A 25956-nucleotide genomic window follows, 5' to 3' on the forward strand; every position below is an offset into this window, starting at 1 on the left:
GATGATGGGATCCCGGAGAAATCGAGGGAAACTTTCGAAAATCCGCATAACTTTTTACTGGGTGTACCGATTTTGATAATTTTTAATTTAATCAAAAGTCGGTGTTTATCATGTCGTCACATTTAAATTACATCGAGATCTGATTACAACTTTTAGAGTAATCTTTGATAATGCGTATTTACTTGACTATTTTTTCGTGTACCTACGTTGTTTTACTTGTCGATGTCATTGACGTCAGTTTTTTTTTCGTTTGCCAGCAAACACAATTATTTTAATGAGAAGTACTAAATTTCTACGGCAACGTAATCCTGTTACTATCGATAGATGGCGGCTATGTATAGAACAGAATGGTATAAATGTGTATGTATTATAATTAATATAAATCATCATTCATCATCATCGTCATCATTATTTTAGCCTATCACAGTCTACTGCTGGACAAGGTCTTCCAAGGTGTTAGCGGAACTGTGTTATCCCTTAGTCGCCTCATACAACACTCACGGGAAGAGAAGGGGTGGCTATATTATTTATTGGCGTAGCCACACAGCTTAAAAAATAAAGATAGATATTGAGAAAATAATAAGCTACTCGAAGTAGTTTTAAGATTAACAAATAATACGTCCACATATAAACGGTATTGCCAGATACATTGTGTGGAATTCCCCAACACTACTTGGGAATCCCGCTAGCTATCATTATTTAATTGACTTAAAAATACTTTACGATACTATTAAAAAAACAGAGTTGAGCTTTCATTAAATCTCCAATCTATTCGTTATTAATTGCGAGTGCAAAAAAAATTTGCCCGTTGTTTGTTCTTTAAACGATATGGTTACTATCCTTATTTGTATCCCTCTCTTTATGTGAATGGTATGGTGGGCTTGGATACACTTGAGCTAAGGCGAAAGTGTGCCCTTGTGCTCCACTACTACCATTTACTAAATAATAAAATAGATAACCCTACGACATTGGGGGCATGTGGTATATGCGCACCGCGCTGTGCGGTCACGAGGCGCTCCCGGCCGCTGTTCGCGGTGGAGTGTGTGCGGACGCAAGCGGCTCGGAGCGCCCCAACGCAGTCAGCCCTTCGCTTACTTAATGATATGTTGGCCTCCAATAGTAGTATTGATATATTCGCTATGAATTCGTCTGAATTTGTTAAATCTTGTTTTAAGTATTTAGAATTATGTTAATGTGTATACTCGTATCATAAGATAAATTGTTATTTCTTTAGTGTATTTGTTGTAATGTTATTAATTTATGCTTGTTTATTGTACGCCTTGGTTGTAAACTGTAAGTGCAATAAATGTAAACTGTAATAAATAAATAAATAAATAAATAAATATAGAATTCTGTCATCCTATAATGGTTTATGTCCAAACTTTGATATTTTCAATGGCTCTTTGGCCACGCCCAAGAATATTATTCATGGATTGGTTGAATAGTTTTGTGATATTCTGTGATTATTTTAAGCTGAACATGTCAAACTTGCATGCTGTGTTCACTGTAATAAGATTAAACATTGTACAGACAAGCCTAAAGAGCACTAAATTATAATAGGTCGCTTCCGCCTGTAATATCCCACTGCTGCGCATAGGCCTCTTGCCCCGTGTAGGAAAAGGATCAGAGCTTAATCTTACACGCTGTTCCAATGCATGTTGGCGGATATATTTCCTACTATGGGTACTTAATGATCGCTATCAGTTGTACAGACAACAATCGGGACCGACGGCTTAACGTGCTCTCCGACGTACGTCATATAGATGAGAAGAGAATGAAAAATACATATTTAGAGCACGTTCCGATATTTGTATGTTGGTATGAATAGTGTTCTAAGTTGTCACAAATTATCTATTTAGCTGTAACTAGCTGTGCCCGCGACTTCGTCCGCGTGGAATAGTGACTTTAGACAGAAATTTTGGATATACATTTTGGTTTATTTTGCATTATAAACACCGTCGTTTGGGTATTTACATGTTCAACGTGATTCTTTAAATAGGCATAATTGAATTAAACAATAAATGTTAAATAAAGCTTACCACAATATAGTAGTGAAAACCGTAAATCAGATTAGCCGTTTCTGAGATAAACCACACAGGCACAGACAAACAGAAAAAACATTCTAAAAATCATTGTTTTAATTTCAATAATATTTTTTTCTCGTTTATCTTCCATTTACAGACGGCGATCCGTTGTATTTTTATTATATGTATTGGTGTAAAAGAATGCTCTTAAATAGTGTTGTGTTCCAAAGTAAGGTACAAAACTCCTGAGTCTAAGGAGTCCCAATTTGACTGTATATATATGGTCCTCCTTTTTTGAAGTCGGTTCGAAATGAAACTTTAATTTTTTAACTGAGGTAGGGCACAGCAGGAATTTCCTACTCAAAATATGGAGCAGCCCGACTGGGGTAGTACCTCGACCTTACAGAAGATCACAGCAAAATAATACGGTTTTCAAGCAGTATTGTGTTCCTGTTGGTGAGTAAGGTGACCAGAGCTCCTGGGGGGATTGGGGATTGGGTCAGCAACGCGCTTGCGATGCTTCTGGTGTTGCAGGTGTCTATAAGGTACGGTAATCGCTTACCATCAGGTGAGCCGTACGCTTGTTTGCCGACCTAGTGATATAAAAAAAAATTGACTTGAGTCCGTTATACCAGCATAGTTGCCTTAGAAAAGAAGTGGTAGCTAGAGATTGTTTAAAATTTAGAGTAAAGTAATATGTATGTTGTAGGAAAATAAAATCACAAAAAAGTCAAAATAATATTTATTTTACATTTTAATTAAATTTGTACTAAATTAAAAATGTAAACGCTAACTATTCACTATATAAACAATTAAAATTGCTATCAAAATAAAGAACGTGGAGGCCATCTTGCAAGCGGCGTTTGGCGTAAAATCTGACATTTGACAGATGGCTGTATTATTTAAAATGGCGCGTTCGAAATTCAAAGGCATCGAACCGTAAGGATGCATGCCTAGAATATTCTCAGTGGCCAGTATTTTGGTGTTATTGTGAAATAAAACATCAGGCTGGTGATTGTATTTCCCATACAATGTGAACATGACACTGTGGAATGGCTGATGTTTGCCAAACAGTTGGTCGAGCTTGGTGAAAACGGTAATTATTTCGTGTCGTCTCATTGGCGATATTGTTTTGGAGGCAAATATGTGGCCAATGTTGGCCCAAGCTATGTAGCAGTATTTTTTGTTTTCTTCTGGACATATTGGTACTATTTCGACGTCGCTGTTCACCCATGGTTCCATGATTTGTTTGTCTGTAACAAAAAAAAATAAAAACATTAATATCTAAATTATTAGTTAGTTGCAGCCTTGCCGACTTCCTATTTTATACTTTGAAGAGATCTTCGAAAACCCTTTTTAAGAATATTTGTATATTTTAACTAATACTCGGTTGAGTTGTCTATATACGTACGATATAATACGTGAAGCAAAAACTTTGTACCCTTTTTACGAATTTTTTTTTTTTTTACAATTATGCACAAAAATATATTAAATCAATAAAAAAAACATTAAATATACTACCATGTATTTGACACACACACGCATATTATTTATACAACGCTTTTGAATTGAAAAATTTTAAAAAATTTAATGTTCTTATTGATTTTCTTGAATTTAAATTTTTAATTATGGTCGAATTTCGACCTCTGGGCGACCACTAGTTATTTTTATTGTGTAATATTTACTCCAGTCTAAGGAAAAAGGGTTTCTTTTTCACATAATTACGAACAGAGTAATTTTAAATAGATTTCATCATCTCTTAGTAATTTAAGCAGATTTTTCCAGCGGTGGATATACAAATTTGCCTCCAGTAGGCTATTTAATTTTTGCTGCCCTTACTGACTTCTGAAACTAAGGGGATAAGGTAAAGGCAGCGGGGAGGAAGGGCGTGTTAATAAATGATCGACTATTTCGACTGACCTTTTTCTAGACCCCCTCGTCAATAATACCATAAAAATTTGGATGACCTTTTTTTACACCGTAGGCATATTCCATAATTCCATAAAATTAATCAAGCCACGGGAAAATATATTTCGCTCAATAAAAAGACCGACTTCAATTGCATTGATAAGTAATACAATGTAGGTATACAAAAAATAGTCAAGTAAATACGCATTATTGTGTATAACTAAAAAAGTTCTAATCTGGGTCTTTACCAAATTAAACCACATGACAAGCGCCACCTTTCGATTAAAAAAAGAATTATTAAAATCGGTGCACCCAGAAAAAAGTTACACTACATTACATACATTTATTATCTACATATACATTATCATGTACATATACATTATTATGTTACATACATTATTATTATATTATTACACACTATTAGAGATAGCTCAAAAGTTGTCAAATCTCAATTAAACTTAAATGTAACACATATTACAAGCACCACCTTTCGATTACAACAAGAACTACGAAATCGGTCTACACAGTAAGAAGTTATGAGGTTAACACTCATAAAAAATTCAATATATTTCAGAACCTCCTCCTGTTTTGTGAAGTCGGTTAAAAACACTGCGCGTTTTATTAATAGTAAAGTCTAAAGCGCTTTAAGCGCTAACATCGTTTAAAAGCATTACTGATAAAATGGTGCGTATCATGTTTCGCGAGTGCATACTAGATGGCGCTGTACGAAATTAAATCGCGCTAACGTTGTGACTTTTACGTAACTACAAGGTCTCATACATGTTCCGTTCGTGTCAGGCAGCACGGATCCTACTAGATCCGTTATATTTTTGCAAGTCTCCAGACGTAAAACTCTGGACCTATTATTAACTTGAGTATTCTGCTAAATGAGTAAAGTAATGTATGAGAGAACCGAAGCAGTCAACTAATCTTGAAAATTACACTTAATTTGAAATTAGATCTCTTACGCCGAATTGCACGAAACAAAATTAAAATTTAAGTCGAGATTAAACTAATTTCATCGAAAGAATTGTATGAAATTTAATCACTACTTAAATTTTAATTTCTTTTCGTGCAACTCAGCGTTAACACGTTAAACGCCGGCTTGATTTTTTATTTTTCCGTTGGTGCAGCATGAACGCGAGCCAGAGTCAACTTAAAAAATATGAATTAGAAAATAATAATAATAATAATACTTTATTTCAGACTAATTTTAAGTCCATATTGGGTTAGTACTTACAACGAAAAAAAAATTAAAAAAATACATAATGTAGTATAGTGAAAATAAGTAAGATCTAATAAGAATGTGTATGGTAATGCAATAAAAATTTATCATTAAAATTTTATAAATAAGGACTTTTAAACTTGCCCCATGGACTAAACAAGTGAGGTCCAACTAGGGTCCCCCATGGCGTTCAACTTGTTAAAATTAATTTTCAAAACTTCCAAACGTCCAATTTTTCACATTATCAAATATACATTACATTTGATAGCTAACTTCGTAATATGCTATTTTTAACCGAGTTCAAAAAAGGAGGAAGTTACTCAATTCGACCGTATATTTTTTTTATGTGTGTTCGGGAATAACTTTGTCGTTTATGAACCGATTTTGATAATTCTTTTTTTTGTTAGAAAGGAGATATCCCAAGTGTGGTACCGTGATAAGGAAACCAGGATCTGACGATGGAATGTCAGAAAAATCGAAGGAAATCCTCGAAAATTGTAGTGAAGACTAATGCGTTTGTAAATTTTTTTCGTCTACTTACGTTGTATTACTTGTCGATGTAATTGAAGTTGGTTTTTTTCGTTTGCGAGCAAACACAATTATATATAATAAAGATTAGAGACTACGTATAAATGGAAATAATCGATTCTTTTAACAAATAATAACTATTTAATAATATAATCGAACGATAAAATTATCGATTTATTCGATTTATAGAAAATAGGTTGTGTTAAGGAACGTCTCACATCTTCATTGCGGTGCAACTCTATAAAGATTCACATCGTGTGGTCCGCACTTAATTTATCGGTCATCGGTGTGAAGTGTTTATAAACTGTGAGTGCAATAGACAATCAGTGGTGTGACAGAACGTTAGCTATATAAGACAATGATTTGACATTTGAACTCTCTCTTTCCCTTACTTCTCGTCGTGCGAAGTGTTTGCATAATAATGTAATTTTGTAATACAGCAATCTATTCTCTTCAATCTTTCATTTTCTCCATTTCAACAAACAACAATGCAATAAATACAAGCAACAAAACAATACAACGAAACATTTGGCGCCCGAACAGGGACCACATTTGCATTGTTTTGTTGCTTGTATTTATTGCATTGTTGTTTGTTGAAATGGAGAAAATGAAAGATTGAAGAGAATAGATTGCTGTATTACAAAATTACATTATTATGCAAACACTTCGCACGACGAGAAGTAAGGGAAAGAGAGAGTTCAAATGTCAAATCATTGTCTTATATAGCTAACGTTCTGTCACACCACTGATTGTCTATTGCACTCACAGTTTATAAACACTTCACACCGATGACCGATAAATTAAGTGCGGACCACACGATGTGAATCTTTATAGAGTTGCACCGCAATGAAGATGTGAGACGTTCCTTAACATACTCCCCCCGTTGAAGAATCCAGATTCTTCAACTCTGTGTCTACATCGTCGAGTAACGGGGAGAGGCGAACCAGAGGGCGGCGATAACAGCCTGTAGTGGGCCGAACGCGAGAGCTCCCGTCTGGCCCCGGATATAGTCTGGCTACTGGCATCCAGTACTCCAATATAAAGGTGGCAGGTCTCCAACCTTTAGCCTTGTCTTGCTTGTCTTCATTTTGTTGTTTGATTTGCTTGAGACGTGCGTAGCGTTTTAATTGTGGTTCCCTTTCCTTCTCCAAGGCGCGAGCCGGCAGCTCATTTAGTAGTCTTCCGATTAAGAAGTGCCCTGGGGAAAGAAAAAGGGAATCGTCAAGGGAACATGGATAATGGGCACAAGGGACGACTATTCAAAATAGCCTCCACTTGTGCAAACAAAGTTAAAATTGCTTTAAAAGTTAAAATTTCTTCAAAAGTTAAATGAAAATTCCCATGACTCGTTTATATATTATATATATGTTTGTTTGTGTGATGTATTGTCAATATGATGTTTTGCCGGTCACACCGGCCTCCCATATGTCGCCGAAGTGAGGAGCGTAAGACAGAATGAGTTTAAATTTTGATGCCTTGCTGAGCTGTAAATTCAGTTAACGCGATGTTTTGTATATCGGTGAATTTACTGAGCTCTCTTGCCGCTCCTACAAAATTGCAGTTTGTTATTGGAATAGATGTCCGCTGGCCTACCGCGGCGCGAAACAAATCTATGCAAAAATCATGATGAAGGCATCTTTAGATAGGTCATCTACATAAAAATCCTTTTGTATAATAATTTTGATAAAACTATCGTCGCATTCATCTCCTATCTGCCCTAGACATCGCGTACTTAAATAGCTGGCACTTGCGGTACAGCAAGTGACAGTATTTAGTGGCATTGCTTTGATTGGTAGGGACTCATCTTCTCTCCATAAATCAACCGTAACTAACTGGAATTAATATGGAGAAAAGAGAATCCTAAATTTTGTGTTGTCCAACCATTAGCAAAACATAGATTGAAAAACCAGAAGAAGAGAAAGCGGAACTATCAAATATGACCCTAAGCTTAGTAGATTAATTAAATGTTTTGAAGACAGCATGATTACAAAAATAAGAAGGATCTGGTAAAGCAACTGTAGATTCCGACGGATGGCCTAAATTTTGATATTCTCTCATGAAATGTATGTATTGAGATTTTAATGAAGTATATTTTTTGAAACGTTTTTCTAAATTGAATAATCGCCTTTTTGCTAAGTTATATGTTTCACCTAGACAATCAGGTGAATTGCGTAATGGAAGTCTGACACTAGACCTGCCAGAAGGAAGCCGTGAAGTGTGAGACCGAAAGTGGTTCTCACAGGCTAATTCCTTTTCGCTTTGAATTGTTTTCTGGTGAAGCTTTTCTAGCTTCCTAAATTTTGTTATTAAATTGTTAATTTTGTTTTTCTTTGGGAGGTTATCATTGATAACTGAATTATTGCAAAATACTTGTTTAGCTTGATATGAAATAGGACCACCAATCAACCAACCGAAACTGGAATATTGTAAAGTAGGCTTGTTTGCACCTAAAGAAATACGTTCATTCTTCAAGAGTTGCCAAAAAAGATCGGCTCCTATTAGTATATCAATAGGAGCTGGCTGATTGAAATCGGGGTCAGCTAAATGCATGTGCGATGGTATGTTTAATTGTTGTATGTTTATAGGTGCCTTAGGCAGACTCCCAATCAGCCTATCAAGCACAAGACAATTTAATTTAGTCTTATAATTATTGTAAATGGATTTTAATTGGATCACACAGCTTTCTTTTGTTTGTTTATCTGAGTGACCGATACCAATAACATTAGTAGAAATTGGATTTGAATGAATTGCAAGCTTCTGTTGAAGAGATTTTGTAATGAAGGATGACTGACTGCCTGAATCCAACAAGGCCCGTACCTTAAGAGGCTCTTTAGTGATTGGATTCAAAATGTATACTTGGGCAGTAGTCAATAAAACTTTATTTGAGTTTTTGTTTGAAAAATTTGCTATAGTTTCAGAGACCTCACTAGAGGCACTGTTGACCATTGGCGTGTCAACTGGATGCAATAGAGTATTATGTTGTTTCTTGCATATTTTGCATGGCCCTAATCGACATTCGACTAAAGAGTGACCCTGCCTTAAACAATTAATACATAATTTGTACTTGGAAATATCTTTTAATTTATCCTCTCTGGATTTAGATATAAATATTTGGCAATCATAAATCCTATGATTTTGATTGCAGACAATACACCTAGACGAAGTGCTATTGTCCTTTTGATTTGTAGCAATAAATGAATTTGAAATTGGTCGATCACGCTTAATATGATGATTATGATGATTATAATGATTATGATTATGGTAATTGACAGGCTTTGAATGTTGCATTTTACTATTGTTATTTGTTGAAATGTTATTATGAAAACTAGAACCTTGATCATTCTTATTGTGACGCGTACATTCAAGAATATAAGCCCTATCAATCAAAAATTTATTGAATTCGGTTAAACTTGGAATTTCACCTAAACTATTGCGTAGCTCTTCCCATTTAATAAGTGTTTGCGTATCGAGTTTAGATGAAACCAAATGTATAATTAACGTGTCCCAGTGATCAGTAGGTTGACCTAGGTTAGCCAAAGCGCGTAAATTTTTTGAAACATGATCGACTAAAGAGCGTAATGAAGTGTCCGATTCGCGGTTTATTTTTTCAATATTGAATAATGATTTAATATGATAATTTACAAGTAATCTTTTATTATTGTAACGTTCATAAAGTAATTGATAAGCGCTATTATAGTTGGCTGCGGAAACCTCAATGTTTGAAATTACCCGAGCCGCATCGCCTTCCAAATAGGAAACTAAATAATGAAACTTTTGAATTAATGAAATGCGGCTATTGTTGTGAACTAAATTATTAAAAGTATCTCGAAATTCTAACCAACGGAAGAACGAACCATCAAACTTTGCAATTTGTATTTGCGGCAAGGTTATACAATTTTCATTATTATGATCGCGACCACATTGAGCATCTTGGAATAAGGACTCACGGCGTCTCTTATCCTGTTCTAAATTCTTTAATTCATTTTGTTCTTCAATGATATTTTTTGCCATCGCGGTACATAATATGAAATCTTGCTCAATGCGTTCACGCTCATCGAGCTCTTCGTCTAAATTGTCAGCATTTATTAGTTCAATTTGAGTTTGCAGCTCATCATATTTAGCGGACAGATTCTCAAAGCGACTGAGCTTCAGTGAAAGCTCAGCGACTTCGATACCCGTCAGTTGAGATTGCCTTGTAATCTTGTCTAAATAGTTTTTGAATTTAGTAATTTGTCCTTTTATGGAACTGCGCTTTACAATTAAAACCTTTATCCCGGATTCTTTGTTCATAGTTGATACTGAAGGTTCGGACATTGTGAAAAATATAGATAGAAAATATTTTAGAAAAAAATGTAATTATTGAAAATAGAAAACTGTATGAACTAGAATAATACTAAAATTATTTGTATATGAATAATATTAAAGTTATTTGTATTTGTATATGAATATGAACTAGAATAATATAAACTACAATTGAATTTAATTAATTACAAGACACCTCAAAAAAGAAAATAAAATAAAATGAAATGATGCAAATGTCTTAGCTGAAGCTCCTCAATCGACGACACATAGAAGACCGGCGCGAAGCGGCAAGACAAGATGGCAGAAGCCCCAACCACGTTGGTGCGCTTCATGTACCGCAACGCTGAAATAGTCGGCCAAATCGTCTAAGCATCGCACAATAAATAGGATTGAGGCTTAATATTGCCTTTAGAATTGAATTAATTTTGAAATGAATTGAATTAAGTTGTTAAGTTAATGTTATTAAAAAAAAAAATAAAAAATTTGATGCTGTTGACTCGAAATCTAATATAATAAAATATTAAGTTTAATTTGTATTAAGTAATGGAATTTAGAAAAGTTAAATGTAATTAAATCGAATTAAGTATTGTATAAACATTTGTATTAATGTATGGAAAACATTTGTATTAGGTGTGAAAAACATTTGTATTAGGTGTGACACCTTGAAGTTAAGAAATAAAAATCTGAAGCGGTTGAACTAGTAATATAAAACATTAAATTTAATTTAAAGTAAATTTGGAAAGTAATATGAAAGTAAATTGAAAACTACTGTTATAAAATATTAAATTTAATGTCTTAATGAAAGAAATTTGGAATAAAGTTATTGTGAAATATTAATTTTAATGCATTGATGAAAGAAATTTAGAGGTTAAGTTGAAAAATATTATTGTAAATTTGTATTAAATGAAGAAATTCGAACAAGAAAATTGAATATAAGAACACATATTTGTTGAATGTAGTACGGCAATTAAGAAATTAAACCAAAAATCATTGTAAATTTGCAATAGCGGAATGCTAATTTTGAAATATAAATGGAAATAGTAGAAATGGAAATATAAATTTAAGAGATTAGGATGGATTAGGATTTAGGATTGGTAATCATGATTATTAAAAATAGGATTGATTAGGATTGGGAATCATGGGTTTGGATGAATATAGGGCACTTATCTTATCATGCTGCGAGGTGCATCACTGCTCGGCAGAAGACGTCGGCCATGTGTTCCGAATTTCCGATGATCTTGGATTGTTTGTTTTGAAGTCTTTTGTTCGGGCGCCAAATGTTTCGTTGTATTGTTTTGTTGCTTGTATTTATTGCATTGTTGTTTGTTGAAATGGAGAAAATGAAAGATTGAAGAGAATAGATTGCTGTATTACAAAATTACATTATTATGCAAACACTTCGCACGACGAGAAGTAAGGGAAAGAGAGAGTTCAAATGTCAAATCATTGTCTTATATAGCTAACGTTCTGTCACACCACTGATTGTCTATTGCACTCACAGTTTATAAACACTTCACACCGATGACCGATAAATTAAGTGCGGACCACACGATGTGAATCTTTATAGAGTTGCACCGCAATGAAGATGTGAGACGTTCCTTAACAGGTTGGTAGACTTTTTAGAACGAAGTTCCTTATGAGGCGTTGCAGAGGGGTGCCCTAGCCGGCAATAAACGTCCATAACGTTAAAAAAAGCGTAAGATTTTTATGTATAGTCTATGTATGATGGGTATACAGAGTCCTATTGAAGCGTTGCAGCGCTGTACACTAGCTGGCAAAGAGCGTCCGTAACGTTAAAAGAAGCGTAAGATTTTTATGTATAGTCCATGTATGATGGCTATAGTGTCTAATGTATAGTCTACGTGATGACTGTTATTATTATTGCAGTTTGCTATTATTTTATTATATAGTAGCCGTGCCCGTGACTTCATCCGCGTGGAATTTAACAAAAAAGTTATTGTTGAGTTCGCAGTTATAAGATAAATAAATTCATAAAATAAAAGTAGTGACAGTCACGTTAAAAGAGATTAACCGTTTTTTTCATCGATAAAAAAAATCATAATAAAAAATGTATACACGAATAATTATTTCTATACACCTTGAATAAAACTTGTAATTAATATTTTATAATAAGGAACTTCGTTCCTATCTGGTGTCCCACGACACCGCACGGGTTTCAAAAAATCTTTCATTTGTGTCTTTTATTTTTTGCGTTGACGACGCGTTGTCGCAGCGGTCATAGCACTGATTGTTGCGCGGGCGGTCGTGGGTTCGATTCCCGCTCACGACAGACATTTGTATCGACCAGATGTTAGTCGTGGTCTGGGCGTTGTGCTTGCGTATTGTGTGTGTTTCAGGACCGACCCAGGAGAAAATCCTACTGGGGGCCGTTGAGTGTGAAGCATTTATTTATTGTTCCGATAATCGGTTATATCAAGAAAATAATCGATAATTGTGTTAATCGATTAATTTTTCACATCTCTAAGAGGACTGTATAGTAATTTTTTTATTTCAATCCTCAGTGGAATTGTATGGAAATATTCGATAAAAAAATTAAGATTTTTTTTTTGTTTATGACCAGTTTTGAATTTTAGTAAATTACCTACTTGAAACTTAAACATTTAAAATATACTGGCCCCCGCTTCTTGAGAGTCGAATTTGAATAATACTGGTTTCAAGCAGTTCCTGTGGTAAGGAAGATGACCAGAGCTGGTGATTGGGGGTAGAGTCGGCAACGCGCTTGCGATACTATGATCCCCATAGGCTACAGTAATCGCTTACCATCAGATGAACTGTACACTTGTTTGTTTATTTATTTATTTATTTTTAATGGAAACAAACAGTATATTTTACTTATTTATTTATTTTTTTCTTTAATAATTATGTAAGTCTATTATATCGTAGTTTTTATCGATTTATTATTGATTTTTCCTCCTTAATTTGTGCACACTTCTAACCGCTGCTACTGTATCGTGTCCAGTACCCAAAGGTTATCTGGAAGAAATCGCTATTTAGCGATAGGATCGCCTTTGTACATCTTGTATTGTATCTTTCTTTATATGTGTCTGTATTTTGATGTACAGTAAGAATAAATAAATAAAATAAATAAATACACAATTTTTATAAAAAAAAGCACACATTTGGAAAATCATCACCAGAACACTTTCCAATGACTAATCTTAATATATATAAATCTCGTGTCACAATGTTTGTCCTCAATGTACTCCTAAACTAATTAACCGATTTTAATCAAATTTGCACACCGTATGCAGTTTGATCTAACTTGAAAGATAGGCTATATTTTATTTCGATATATACTCAAGTAAAAAAAAATAAGGCGGTACGAAGTTCGCCAGGTCGGCTAGTAATACATAATAAGTACGTGGCGTGCGCCTTAAAACCAAGCAAACTTACATGAGTCAATGATATTAGAGTGTGAAATTAATATAATAAATAAAACAGTTGTATCGATCGATAAGATTGCCGACCTAATTGAATAAAAAATATAGTCAGCTTGTGTTACAGGCATCCATAGTCAAAGCACTAGCCATCAGAGTGCCTCGTGCGAGTTTCGTTTAATCCGTCTCGCAATAACGGGCGTAAATTGTAACTTCATTTTGTATGGGAAATTCGGCATTTCAACCTAGTTCTCGCGTTTGCCGCTAGATGGCTCTGTATCTATTGTATCGTATATTCTTTATCGTCTAGGCTCATCATCCTCCTGCCCTTATTCCACTTATGTAGGGTCGGCACAACATGTTTTCCTCTTCTCTTCCATCTCTATTATTCGTCACTTCAGCGCTTACCCCTTTCTTTCTCATATCCTCACTCACACAATCCATCCATCGCTTTTTCGGTCTCCCGATCGCTCTTCGTCCTTCGACATTCATCCCTAACATTCTTTTACCAACATAGCGTTCATCCCTCCTCATCCCTCCTCATTACATGCCCAAGCGTTCATCCCTCCTCATTACATACCCACTTAACTTTATCGTCTAGGCTGCAGTGTTTAAATTCCCATACAAAATAATCATCACGTATAAACGCGTTTCTGTCATGTTTCTATGAATGAAACTCGCACTAGGCACTCTGATGAACTGTACTTTGTTTTGCTAGCCCTGTAGTACAAATAAATTAATAATGATATTAATAACAATGTTATACTCACTCAAATACATATTAAACGTCTTCAAGCTTACAAAGGCGACGTCCACGTTCCCTTCAACAAGCGCCTTCAGACCATCAATTTCACCACTACCCACATCACAACCGAATTTAACACTACCATTATTATTCACACCACCCGCACAAATTTCACTAAAATAGTTCAGAGCGTCGTAACAATTCAAGTTTTCGTTCTTTCTTATATAGTTTATAACCGAATGAAAGGATATTCCGTCGAAGCGCGGGAAATAAGCGCGTTTCCCGCGCAAATCCGCCATCTTGTTTATGTCGTCGGAGCGTCTCACGTACGCCATTACGGTGTCCATTTTTTCAACGATCGGCGTCACTTCGTATAGGATTGGGCGTAAATTGTGGTCTCTGAAAGGATTTTGTTAAAATAAATTTAATAGTCTGTGGATATTTATTAGAGTGGTATTTAAATGTTTGGACCTTTAAAGGCAACATCCCCATCTACACTCTCGCTTACGTTTAGTAATTAAAGTGGGTATATATACGATAAACGTAACATAAAGAACTGTTTCTTTATAATTTTAAAATAAATAAAATTGTCATCATCACTTCAGCCTATCGCAGTCCACTACTGGACATAGGCCTCCACAAGTTCGCGCCAAAAATGGCGTGAACTCATGTGTTTTGCCCATAGTCACCACGCTGGGCAGGCGGGTTGGTGACCGCAGGGCTGGCTTTGTCGCACCGAAGACGCTGCTGCCCGTCTTCGGCCTGTGTATTTCAAAGCCAGCAGTTGGATGGTTATCCCGCCATCGATCGGCTTTATAAGTTCCAATGTGTTAATGGAACTGTGTTATCCCTTAGTCGCCTCTTACGACACCCACGGGAAGAGAGGGGGTGGCTATATTCCTTAATGCCGTAGCCACACATCATAAATCAAATAAATAAAATAGTATAACAATAAAATGTTTTTTGTTTTATAATGATTACGAGAATTTCACTCGATATAATAAAACAATTTTTTCGGATTTTATCACGGTTTATTAGCGGGACTGTCCCCCCGTAACCAAGGTTGAAACGTAGGCAATCTAGAAAAGTTTAAAGGTAAAATTCAGAAAATTTGTTTCATTATAATTAATAAAGTCTTTATTTATTACGTATTTGTAAAAATTAAATTATTCCAAAGCACTTTTTTGTCAAACATTTTGGTATCGGACCAAGTCTCTTTTATTATAACACCTTTTTTTACATATAATTCCGACAACTTTTGAAAAAGGTATAATAATTAAATTATTTGAACACAAGTAAAGTTTTGTTTATTTCCTACAAATAAGAAAATTCTACGATATTTATTTTTTAATTTGTTTTATTTGGAGAAACAAATACCTTCATTAATTAGTAAAAAAAAAACATACATTTATGTGTCTTTTTTATAATAATTGAGTACAGCAACACTGACCTCACAGCACTAGCTAGCAGATCCCCGCTGGCAACACTGACGTCACTGTCACCGCTCTGTACCGCGCTCAGACAGTCCTGATCGTTGCTCTTGACTACACACTGTAAAGGGGGTTTCACACCGTACACGGCGGCCGCTTCGCTGAGCCATTCACACTTGTTGCGTTCCAGCAGCGATGTTGTACAGAGTGTTATATGTCTGTAATTATTAATATATTTTATTTTAAATCGATTCCTATATTCAGTACTAGTCGCTGCCCGCGACGTCGTCTGCGTGAACGCATACAGCACTACAAATACTTACGATTATACCTTTTAAAATAACATTCATTTACCCGTTTCTTCTTTACATTGCATATCTACAGAAAAATCTCATAGATGGCGCTGCTTTAAAATTGTCTTGTCTACTTATATTCATTTAATAATTATCTTTATCGGTTTAGTTACTTATATTGCGTGATTTTTATAGTGTGAAGCTAGCTTATACAGCATGGTTATTAACATAATAACAACAACATTCAAATATGAGTCGTTGCTTACACGTTGTTACAGAACGCGTTGAAGAAATAAAGGTTAACTGCTCGTTCCCCGTAGGTGATAGCATGATAATATGTAGCCTATATGTTGACCCGACTTCTTAATAATATTCGTGCCAAATTTGAAGTAAATCCATGCGGTACTTTTTGAGTTTATCCCGGACATACATACAGACAAACAGACAAAAATTCTAAAAACTATATTTTTGGCTTCGGTATCGATTGTAGATCACACCCCAAGTATTCTTTTAAAACAATATTCAATGTACAGTTTTGACTTTCCTACCATTTTATTATATGTATAGATTACAATGGACACGTTCGTACAGATTAAATTGATCTGTAATTAATCTACAATACCAATCTAAGAAACCTTCCCAAGACATGATCTCAAAGCATGAGACAACGTGAATTCTCATATTCCGCTGATCAAGTATTTACTTCTATTGTTCTCATGCTTTGGTCTACCATAACTAAACTTTTTTATTTCATTCTAATTATTGTTCATTTTGGTGATCTTTGTACCAAATAAGCCCGGTGCTTTCTTATTTCATTATTTAAAGAACGTCCAGTCGAATTGAGATTCTCCTTTTTTAAGACGGTTAAAAGAACAAGGCTAAGGAACAGGCTTCTTCTGGGCGAACTCGCTCCATCTTCGACCTCGTCTGTGCTCTAGAGCTAGACTGAGGTCAAGAGTAAGCCCATATCATAATGATAAAAAAAAAAGTTGGCTAACCTTGGTGGATCACATCCACTTTGACTGTAAGCTTCCCTGAACCCTTCTGCTGACGCCAGATAGTCCAAGGCGACCTTGTTAGGATTTAGGGCTGTGGGCGCCTGCCGTAGCTCCAATAACGCCGACAGCGCCCCCCTCCAGTTAGTTCGGAAGAGGTCTTCTTCTTTCAAAGAGGATATTAAATCGCTGACGTCTTTGGCTGCTTTTCTGGAGTATAAAATATGTCTTAAAACTGTCAAATGTGATTCAAACTGACAGTGAAAAATGTACACGGTGTTCGATTCCTAGAAACGTTCCTTCAAACGGGGGGTTCCGTAGGTGTAATAGATCACGTTTGGTGTTAATAATAAATTCTTAAACTATTTTTTATATTTGACTTTGTTTATGTAGACGAGCTACTTTGATAGACTCGTTTTGCATGATACCTTTTTTGAGCGCGTAAACACACCTTTAAAAGGAAAATTATTACTTACTGATCGAATACAACTAAAGAACTACATATTGGAAATAATTCTTTTCTTATGTATTTCATTTGATGTACACACAATAGATACACGCAAATAAACACACAGATTTACGCCAAGGGATACTTTGATTTAGGTGATCGAAGCTTCAGGGAAAGGGGGGGGGTTGCATCGTCAGCATACTTCCGATGCTTCTGGTGTTGATAACGTCGATACTCTATAGGCTTGCTGCTAGGATCGCACAAAAATATAGTGGAGTTTTGAGTCCAAAAATGACAGTAAAAATTGTATAAAACCCTTCTTAATTATGTAAAAGAAAACATTCAATTGTAGTTTTGAACAATTGACGATGACAAAAGGTAAATTAACTGAGGTAGGGCACAGCAGGAATTTCCCGCTCAAAATATGGAGCAGCCCGACTGGGGTAGTACCTCGACCTTACAGAAGACCACAGCTAAATAATACTGTTTTCAAGCAGTATTGTGTTCCTGTTGGTGAGTAAGGTGACCAGAGCTCCTGGGGGATTGGGGATTGGGTCGGCAACGCGCTTGCCATGCTTCTGGTGTTGCAGGCGTCTATAAGCTACGGTAATCGCTTACCATCAGGTGAGCCGTGCGCTTGTTTGCCGACCTAGTGACATAAAAAAATAAAAATAAAAAGTTTAACAAACACACACACACACACACAATGTGTCCAATAATACTTTACACCCTGAAACTTCTGAATTACTCTCAATAAGCTTATGAGACGTACCTCTTAGCGACGACGACCGGCCAGGGCCTCTGCAGCCAGGTGCAGGGGGGGCCCGTGAGGGGCCTCCAGGAGCCATCGCGGCAGAGGAACGAAAAGTGGTCCGGAGACACGGGGGACGAGACTGTTGAGTTTACCTGAAGAATGAAATGTAAAACAGATAAGGGATCTATTAATCACGTCATGTCTTTTTGCCAATTTTACAATCACCTACCTCCCCTTGGTGGCATGTGATAATGTCTTGGGCTACCCCCTCCTTATACCCAAAAACCACGTGTATTTTTTGTGACAATTATATCAAAAATTAAATTTTGGAAATTTAAGCATCAGGACATCAAGGTTGAAGGGCGATTGCTGGCTATTTATTTTTAATAAATACACGTGATATCTCATTACACCCTCTTTGTGATATTTTCCCCCCCCCCCCCCCCCTCCCTATCGAATCTCATCTGATTAATAGCGACCTATTTACTATTGTAACTACAAACTCACCTCAAAATATGCCAGCACATCATCCAAGTCCCCCCACATGGCATCTCCAGCGCCTTCCGCTAAGCACTGCAGGGCCCCCGCGGGCCCCCAGTACTTATCATCAGCTGAACACTCCATTTCATTACACCCTCTTTGAGATATTTTAGCCCCCCCCCCCAATAAGGAATCTCATCTGATTAATGGCGACCTATTTACTATTGTATCTACAAACTCACCTCAAAATATGCCAGCACATCATCCAAGTCCCCCCACATGGCATCTCCAGCGCCTTCCGCTAAGCACTGCAGGGCCCCCGCGGGCCCCCAGTACTTATCATCAGCTGAACACTCCATTTCATTACACCCTCTTTGAGATATTTTAGCCCCCCCCCCAATAAGGAATCTCATCTGATTAATGGCGACCTATTTACTATTGTATCTACAAACTCACCTCAAAATATGCCAGCACATCATCCAAGTCCCCCCACATGGCGTCCCCAGCGCCCTCAGCCAAGCACTGCAGGGCCCCCGCGGGCCCCCAGTACTTATCGTCAACGGAACACTCCACACCAGCGCAAGCGGCGCACAGAGATTTGTATTTACGTTCTGAAAATATATGGTAATGTCGTGAGAATTTCATTGAATAATCTCGTTATTTGGATAATTTATTGTTGATTTATTATAAAATGTTAAATTTTCTCACGTGTTACCTCGTTGTTAGACATTGTTTTAAAAAAATATATCACATGGTCTGAGATCTTGAAAATTCTTTTGAGATTGTAATATCTATCCAAAACGTTAGGATCGGCAACACGTTTGCAAAGCTGGTGTTGCAGGTGTTTATAGGCTTCGATAATCGCTTACTATTAGGTAAACCATACTTATCCATTTGGCGTCCTAGTTATGTGAAAAAAAATCATACATAATGATATGAGCTAATTATTTTATTAGCAGATTATCCCAAATCCAAAACCCTGAATAAAAGGAATCTTCTAAAACTTACTGAGTTCCATATCCCCATCTCGATCGGGAACCCAGGGTCCAGCTTTGCAGGCCTTGTTGAAGAACTGAGCAACAGCCTTCAGCTTGTTCTCAGTCAGGGTCAATTCTGGGTCACAGGCACGTGGTATCACGAGTGACTCCAGGTACTGAGGGTAGTTGAAATTATTTTATTGCGCTGTGTGTGTAAGCTTTAGTGATACAGTGGCTATGTATGAGTGTGTTCATATGGAGGTATATAACGACGTATGTGAATCTATGATATTATTCTTTTTTAGTGTATAATTAGGTGGTTGGGTGAAAATGAATCGCTCTCTTAGTAAAAAAGTATTTCTGTAAATATTTTTGGTTCTACTTTTATATTTTCTTATGTATAATAAAACGTTTTTTAATATGTACAATCAAATATATTTCTGTGCCTCTTGTGACAAGTGATACAAGTCGAAAATCATTATTTTACAGGTGACCAAAAACAAGTTTTCAAAAAATTCTTGGGCTAAATTTAACTGAAGTGTGTATGTTCTTTTGTAGATTAAAACACTCTCTTTCAATGAACATTTAGTTTTTTCGTTAAATATTTTATTTTTAAAAGTTATAAAATTAAAAAAATATTTTAAATATTTCTGAAACTATGGCAGATAGACAAACGTAAATTGGATCAAAAGATACATTTTTTTTCTCTGATAAAGCCCACGTTAAAATAAAATAAAATCGTATTACTCGACTTATATTACTTATCACAGGAGGCACAGATTTGTATATTTATTGGTCTGTAAAGTATTCTAACATAACTCACCCCAGATAGAGTATCAGACAGCGGTCTGAGAGTGTTCACGCCAACTCCAGGATGGCACAGCGTGGTGTTCCTGAGGACTGCTTCTAAGGGTGACTCGTTGTCTGGCAGGATACGGTTATTGACCACCGCCACTACACTACGTTCGTACGGTCCTACGATTGATATCATTCTATTGGTAATTTTCCAGATAATTGTTCTATTGGTAATCGGAATAGTTATGACAATAATTTAGATAGTGCCCTGCTTATGACATTCTATTTTTATCGGCGAAGAAGGAAGTCGCTAAAGCAGACGATGACAAACAAGCAAATACGTATGTGTCCTGTGCGTTGATTGTATAAATGTTATTATCGACGAAGTGTACAGCAGGAACTATCATGCTCTAAGTTTGGAATTAAAGCCAGAACTTTTAATTAAGGTAGGGCACAGCAGGAAATTTCTTGCTCAAAATATGGAGCAGCCCGACTGGGGTAGTACCTCTACCTAACTGAAGATCACAGCTAAATAATACTGTTTTCAAGCAGTATTGTGTTCCTTTTGGTGAGTAAGGTGACCAGAGCTCCTAGGCGGAATTGGAGATTGGGTTGGCGATGCTCTTGTGATGCTTTTGGTGTTGCAGATATCAATAAGCTACGGTAATCGCTTACCATCAGGTGTGCCGTATACCTGTTGGGCGACTTAGTTTTATATATAAAAAAATATTTGCCATCTTTGTAGCATAAATAAAAAAAACAAGCGTGACACAGTTGGTATTGCCGTAACTCCAAACGTCTAATTTTAATATCAGCATAATTAAAGGTATACAAATAATGTGACTCACTATGACGGTTTCTGAGCTCGTGTGTGACAAGTACGTCGATGTTGGCCCACTGAGCTGCGATCAGATCTTCAGGGCTGAACACTCCAAAATCCACTGTCTTCTTGGTGATGCGTCGCAGGCAGTCGAGTCTAGAAGAATCGGTTTGAAGGTTTAGGGTTCACTATTATTTGTCGTGCTAGATATTTTGATGGTACCTACTCGTATGTTTAATGTCGGAACTAAGTTTTAATAAATGTGTTGTGTGATATAGTTCTAATGACCATTGATTTTATTTATAACTAAGTTCCAAGTTTAGGCGTTATAGGTGTCTGTTTAAATGAATAAATTACTGCTAGACTCGGGGTGAGAAATATGGAAACCTGCGACTCTTGAAGCAGAAAGCAAAGTCACAGCAAATGTGCGCCAACTGGCGAGAGTAGAAAATCTACTGACATTGTGTCAAGATTAGATGAAAAGCAGGAATTGGCTAAATATCCTATGTTCTATTTTGACACTATTTAAATGTATTTTATTTATCTTATTTTATTTATCTAGGACAGCAAACAATTGAACAATAAAATTACAAAACAGTACTTAAACTATGTGCAGACTTAGTAATTGCACAATCAATGGCGTTATTCACAGTTTTTACGTTTCAGCCTGTAATATCCCACTACTGGGCATAAACCCCTTTCCCCATGTAGGAGAAGGATCAGAGCTTAATCCACCACGCTGCTCCAATGCGGATTGGTGGATATATTCCCTACTATGAGTAACGATCGCTAACAGGTATACATGATAACAACCGGGATCCACGGCTTAACGTGCTCTGCAAGGCACGGTGGGGAGACCCACAAGGACTGCACAAACACCCAGACCACGGCAAACACCTGAATGGCCAATACAAATGTTTGTCACGTGCGGGGATCGAACCCGCAACCGTCAGCGCAACAGGTACAATCCATAGCTGTGGCCATTCTACTAACGCGGCGTCCACATTTACTATGACTTAAATACAGAGCTATAAAGCTTAACAAAAAATTCCTGAAATATTTTTTCCAAAAAATATAATAGATATAATGCCTACAAAGTTTACAGAAGAAGTACAAAATAAAGTGTAAATGAATGAACGAGTTAACTTTGTAAGGAGGTAAGTTATTTTTATTTTCATTTTAATTCTTGTTTATGTCTTAGATTTAATTATTTTATCATTGGCACCATTGTATTACTTGTATTATTGTCTACTATAATTTGATTTTTATATATAGCCTTATAGTAAGGTTTAAGTGTAATTAAGTAACAATAGAAAATATTATTATACTAAGTTAGTCAATATTTACTTCGTTTTGTTGCTTTTTAACCGACTTCCAAAAAAGGAGGAGGTTCTCAATTCGACTGTATTTTTTTTATGTATGTTACTTCAGAACTTTTGACTGAGTGGAACGATTTCGACAAATTTTGTTTTAATCGAAAGGTGGTGTGTGTCAATTGGTCCCATTTAAATTTATTTGAGATCTAACAACTGCTTTTCGAGTTATATCTAATAATGCGTTTTTACTTGACGCTTTTTTCGTCGACCTACGTTGTATTATACCGCATAACTTTCTACTGGATGTACCGACTTTGATAAATATTTTTTTGTTGGAAAGAGGATATCCCTAGTTTAGTACTATGATAAGAAAACTAGGATCTGATGATGGGATCCTAGAGAAATCAAGGGAAACTCTCGAAAATTCGCAATAACTTTTTACTGGGTGTACCGGTTTTGATAATTTTTATATAATCGAAAGCTGATGTTTATCAGTTGGTCACGTATAAATTTTAATGAGATCTGATAACTACTTTTTGAGTAATCTTTGATAACGCAACGCAAGCGTACGACTCACCTGATGGTAAGTTGTTACCGTAGCCTATGCCGCAATACCACTGATGCATCGCAAGCGCCGACCCTACCCCCCCCCCCCCCCCAGGAGCTCTGGTCACCGTACTCATCACAGGAACACAACATTGCTTGAAAGCAGTGCTATTTGCTTCAGCTACGATCTTTTGTAAGGTCGAGGTGCTTCCCCAATCGGGCTGCTCCGGATTTAGAGCAGGAGATTTTCAACTGTGCCCTACATAAGTTGTTCGTGTTATGTAAAACAAGAATAAAAATACTCACTGATCTGTTCCCAGCACGCATTCTAGTCCAGAGTTTCCCTCGTCTAATATTGGACAAAACGTCGCTGCTCTTTTGAATGGACCTTTTCCCTCCACTATACAGATACGGACTGAAACAAAAAAGTATAGTGTATTCTGTTCCGAATTTGAATTCCGATCTAGCAGATATCTCTTACATTTATGATATTTAAAATAAAGTTTTCGTTATTCAAGCTATCGAATGAAGTTTTGAATCATTATTTTACAAGGAGTATTATTTTTTTTATGAAATATGATACAGCAGTTTCTGCAATAAACTTATAATAAAAACGAATGTTGCTAAGCGCATAACTCGAGAATGGCTCGAGCAATTCGGCTATTTTTTTTTTGTATGTTCCTTAAGGCCTACGGAAGATTTTAATAGTAAAAAAAAAATTACTATTTGCTTTTGACAGAAGGAAGTCTGTCCGGGCAGCTAGTTAGTCAATAAAAATGATCAAGAAAATTCCAATGTAACGTATTAACATACGCTACATTGGAATTTAAACTTTTATTTACTTTCATCCCTAGCTTCGTTTCCTTAAAAAAAATTATTCATCCATCTAGCGTAGCATTAACTACAGGAAGATCGATTTAAAATTTATTAAAATGTAAAATATCTTATAATGTATGAAGTGATAGTTTTTTTTCACAATGCTTTTTAGGGTTCCGTACCTCAAAAGGAAAACGAAACCCTTATAAGATCACTTTGTTGTCCGTCTGTCTTTCAAGACCCTTTTTCTCAGTAATACGTGGAGGAAATTAATATCAAAATACTCAGGTCTACTGTCCCTTAGAGCTGTGAAAAAATCAAACTTCTAAGCCAACGCACTTAAAAGATCATCATTTCAGCCTATCGCTGTCCACTGCTTAACATAGCCCATAAGTTCGTGCCAAAAATGGCGTGAACTCATGTGTTTTTCCCATAGTCACCACGCTGGCAGGCGGGTTGATGACCGCAGGGCTGGCTTTGTCGCACCCAAGACACCGCTACCCGCCATCAGTCGGCTTTTTAAAATCCAAGGTGGTAGTGGAACTGCGTTATTCCTTAGTCGCCTCTTACAACACCCACAGGAAGAGAGGGGATGGCTATACTAAAATTTGTTTAAAACGGGATATTTATCATGCTTTTTATTTTTATTTTTCTGAGCTCGATATTTCGCCAGTATCTACGAATGTCTTGTTCACGAGAACAATTTTAGTATCTAATTAAAATAGCCTTGTTAATTTAAAATCTTATTGATAAATATATATTTTAAATATCAAAAGGTATTCGCTATTAAGGACTAAACTCCAGTCACACGTCGAAGCTGATTCGCGCACCATTTTTATTGTATTTATTGATATTAACTATTAAAAAATTAACTCGTAACCTTGAATCGGTTCGAGTTAATGACCTTACATTTTTTCAAGTCTGTGCAGACGCTGTAACCTTGAAGCTTAAATATATTAATAGTGTGATGGTTGTATTCGTATACGATCAATTTGGTCATTTTTTTATTTAATAACTTTTATATATTTATTTAAATAAGTGACCAACAATTTAAAGTAAAGCAGTTAAAAAAAAATGCAGACGTAACGCTTAGTGCCATTATTGTGACGACGCGTTGGCGCAGCGGTCACAGCACTGGCTGTTGCGCTGGCGGTCGCGGGTTCGATTCCCGCTCACGGCAGACGGCCATATAGATGTTTGTCGTGGTCTGGGCGTTGTGCTTGTGTATTGTGTGTGTTTCCGGACCCCCGACACAGGAGAAAATCCTACCGGGGGCTGTTGAGTGTGAAGTATTTATTTATTTATATTTATTATCTACCAGTTAAGCTTTAAGCCGAACAGAATAAGATAATTTTAGAGACTTATTATCAAGTAGGTATACTTTTTTTCTTACTGATGACATGAACGCTATTTCATATTTTCTAACTTGCAGTTCAATAACCTAAGATATGTAATTCATAATAGTTAAATTTATAAATTATTGTTATTGTAGATTATAGATTTATAAATATACTAGTTGTGCCCGCAACTTCGTCCGCGTGGAATTTCACAAAAAAGTTATTGTTCAGTTTGCAAAGATATGAAATTTAAAAATTTCTAAAATTAAAGTAACCTAAGTTACTCTACTAAAGTCCTTTCAAAATTAGTCCAGCCGTTTCAGAGATTAGCCGGAACAAACAAACAAACAGACAAATTTTTTATAAAACGTCATTTTGGTTTATGTACCGTGTATACATCCATATGCATTTAGTAAAAGCGGTTATTTTTATATTACAAACAGACACTCCAATTTTATTTATTTGTATAGATTAGCTCTACCTGCAACAAAATTCGTGTTTGCCGTCTTTTACTTTTTATTTATCGCTGGTTTTATTAACGCCCCGCTGATGACGCCGGCGACGGAGTGCGTAAAAGCATGAGCGTAAAAGCGGAGTCTGGGGTTCCATTACCGGACTGACCGAGTCAGAATACCCACTAAAATCCAGGGGTGCACTCATTGTCATAGTGGGGCGCCACGGGATCGCTTTCGCATATTAACTGTAACGCCCCGACGGTTGGCCCGCCTGTGCAGGCAACCTTCGTCTATAGAAAGTCCACAAGCACTATGAGTGCTCTATAGGTGGTGGTGAGTAAGGTGGTGAGTGTGAAATACTCTT

General features: G+C 36.2%; 1 protein-coding gene across 1 annotated transcript; it reads right to left on the reverse strand.

Moving 5' to 3' along the window:
• Window positions 1–2764: 2764 nt before the first annotated feature.
• LOC123667283 (transferrin-like) lies at window positions 2765–25797 on the reverse strand. Its single transcript, XM_045601239.1, has 11 exons — window positions 25759–25797; window positions 23291–23424; window positions 21151–21278; window positions 20331–20482; window positions 19539–19683; window positions 18987–19141; window positions 18069–18202; window positions 16852–17058; window positions 15581–15778; window positions 14156–14529; window positions 2765–3277 (listed from the first exon to the last, which is right to left on the reverse strand). Exons 1-11 carry the CDS (start codon window positions 25795–25797, stop codon window positions 2814–2816), a joined length of 2130 nt encoding a protein of 709 aa, XP_045457195.1. The 3' UTR covers window positions 2765–2813.
• Between the last annotated feature and the right edge of the window lie 159 nt (window positions 25798–25956).

The sequence above is a fragment of the Melitaea cinxia genome, chromosome 27 (genome assembly GCF_905220565.1).
Source record: "Melitaea cinxia chromosome 27, ilMelCinx1.1, whole genome shotgun sequence".
Taxonomy (NCBI): domain Eukaryota; kingdom Metazoa; phylum Arthropoda; class Insecta; order Lepidoptera; family Nymphalidae; genus Melitaea; species Melitaea cinxia.

Coding starts and splice junctions, on each gene's coding strand:
- LOC123667283 (XM_045601239.1), bottom strand. CDS start 25,797: ATGAGTGCACCCCTGGATTTTAGTGGGTATTCTGACTCG. Junction 20,483..21,150: donor CGAGCTCAGAAACCGTCATA/GTGAGTCACATT, acceptor TATCAATCGTAG/GACCGTACGAACGTAGTGTA. Junction 18,203..18,986: donor ATGTGCTGGCATATTTTGAG/GTGAGTTTGTAG, acceptor TTCATTCTTCAG/GTAAACTCAACAGTCTCGTC.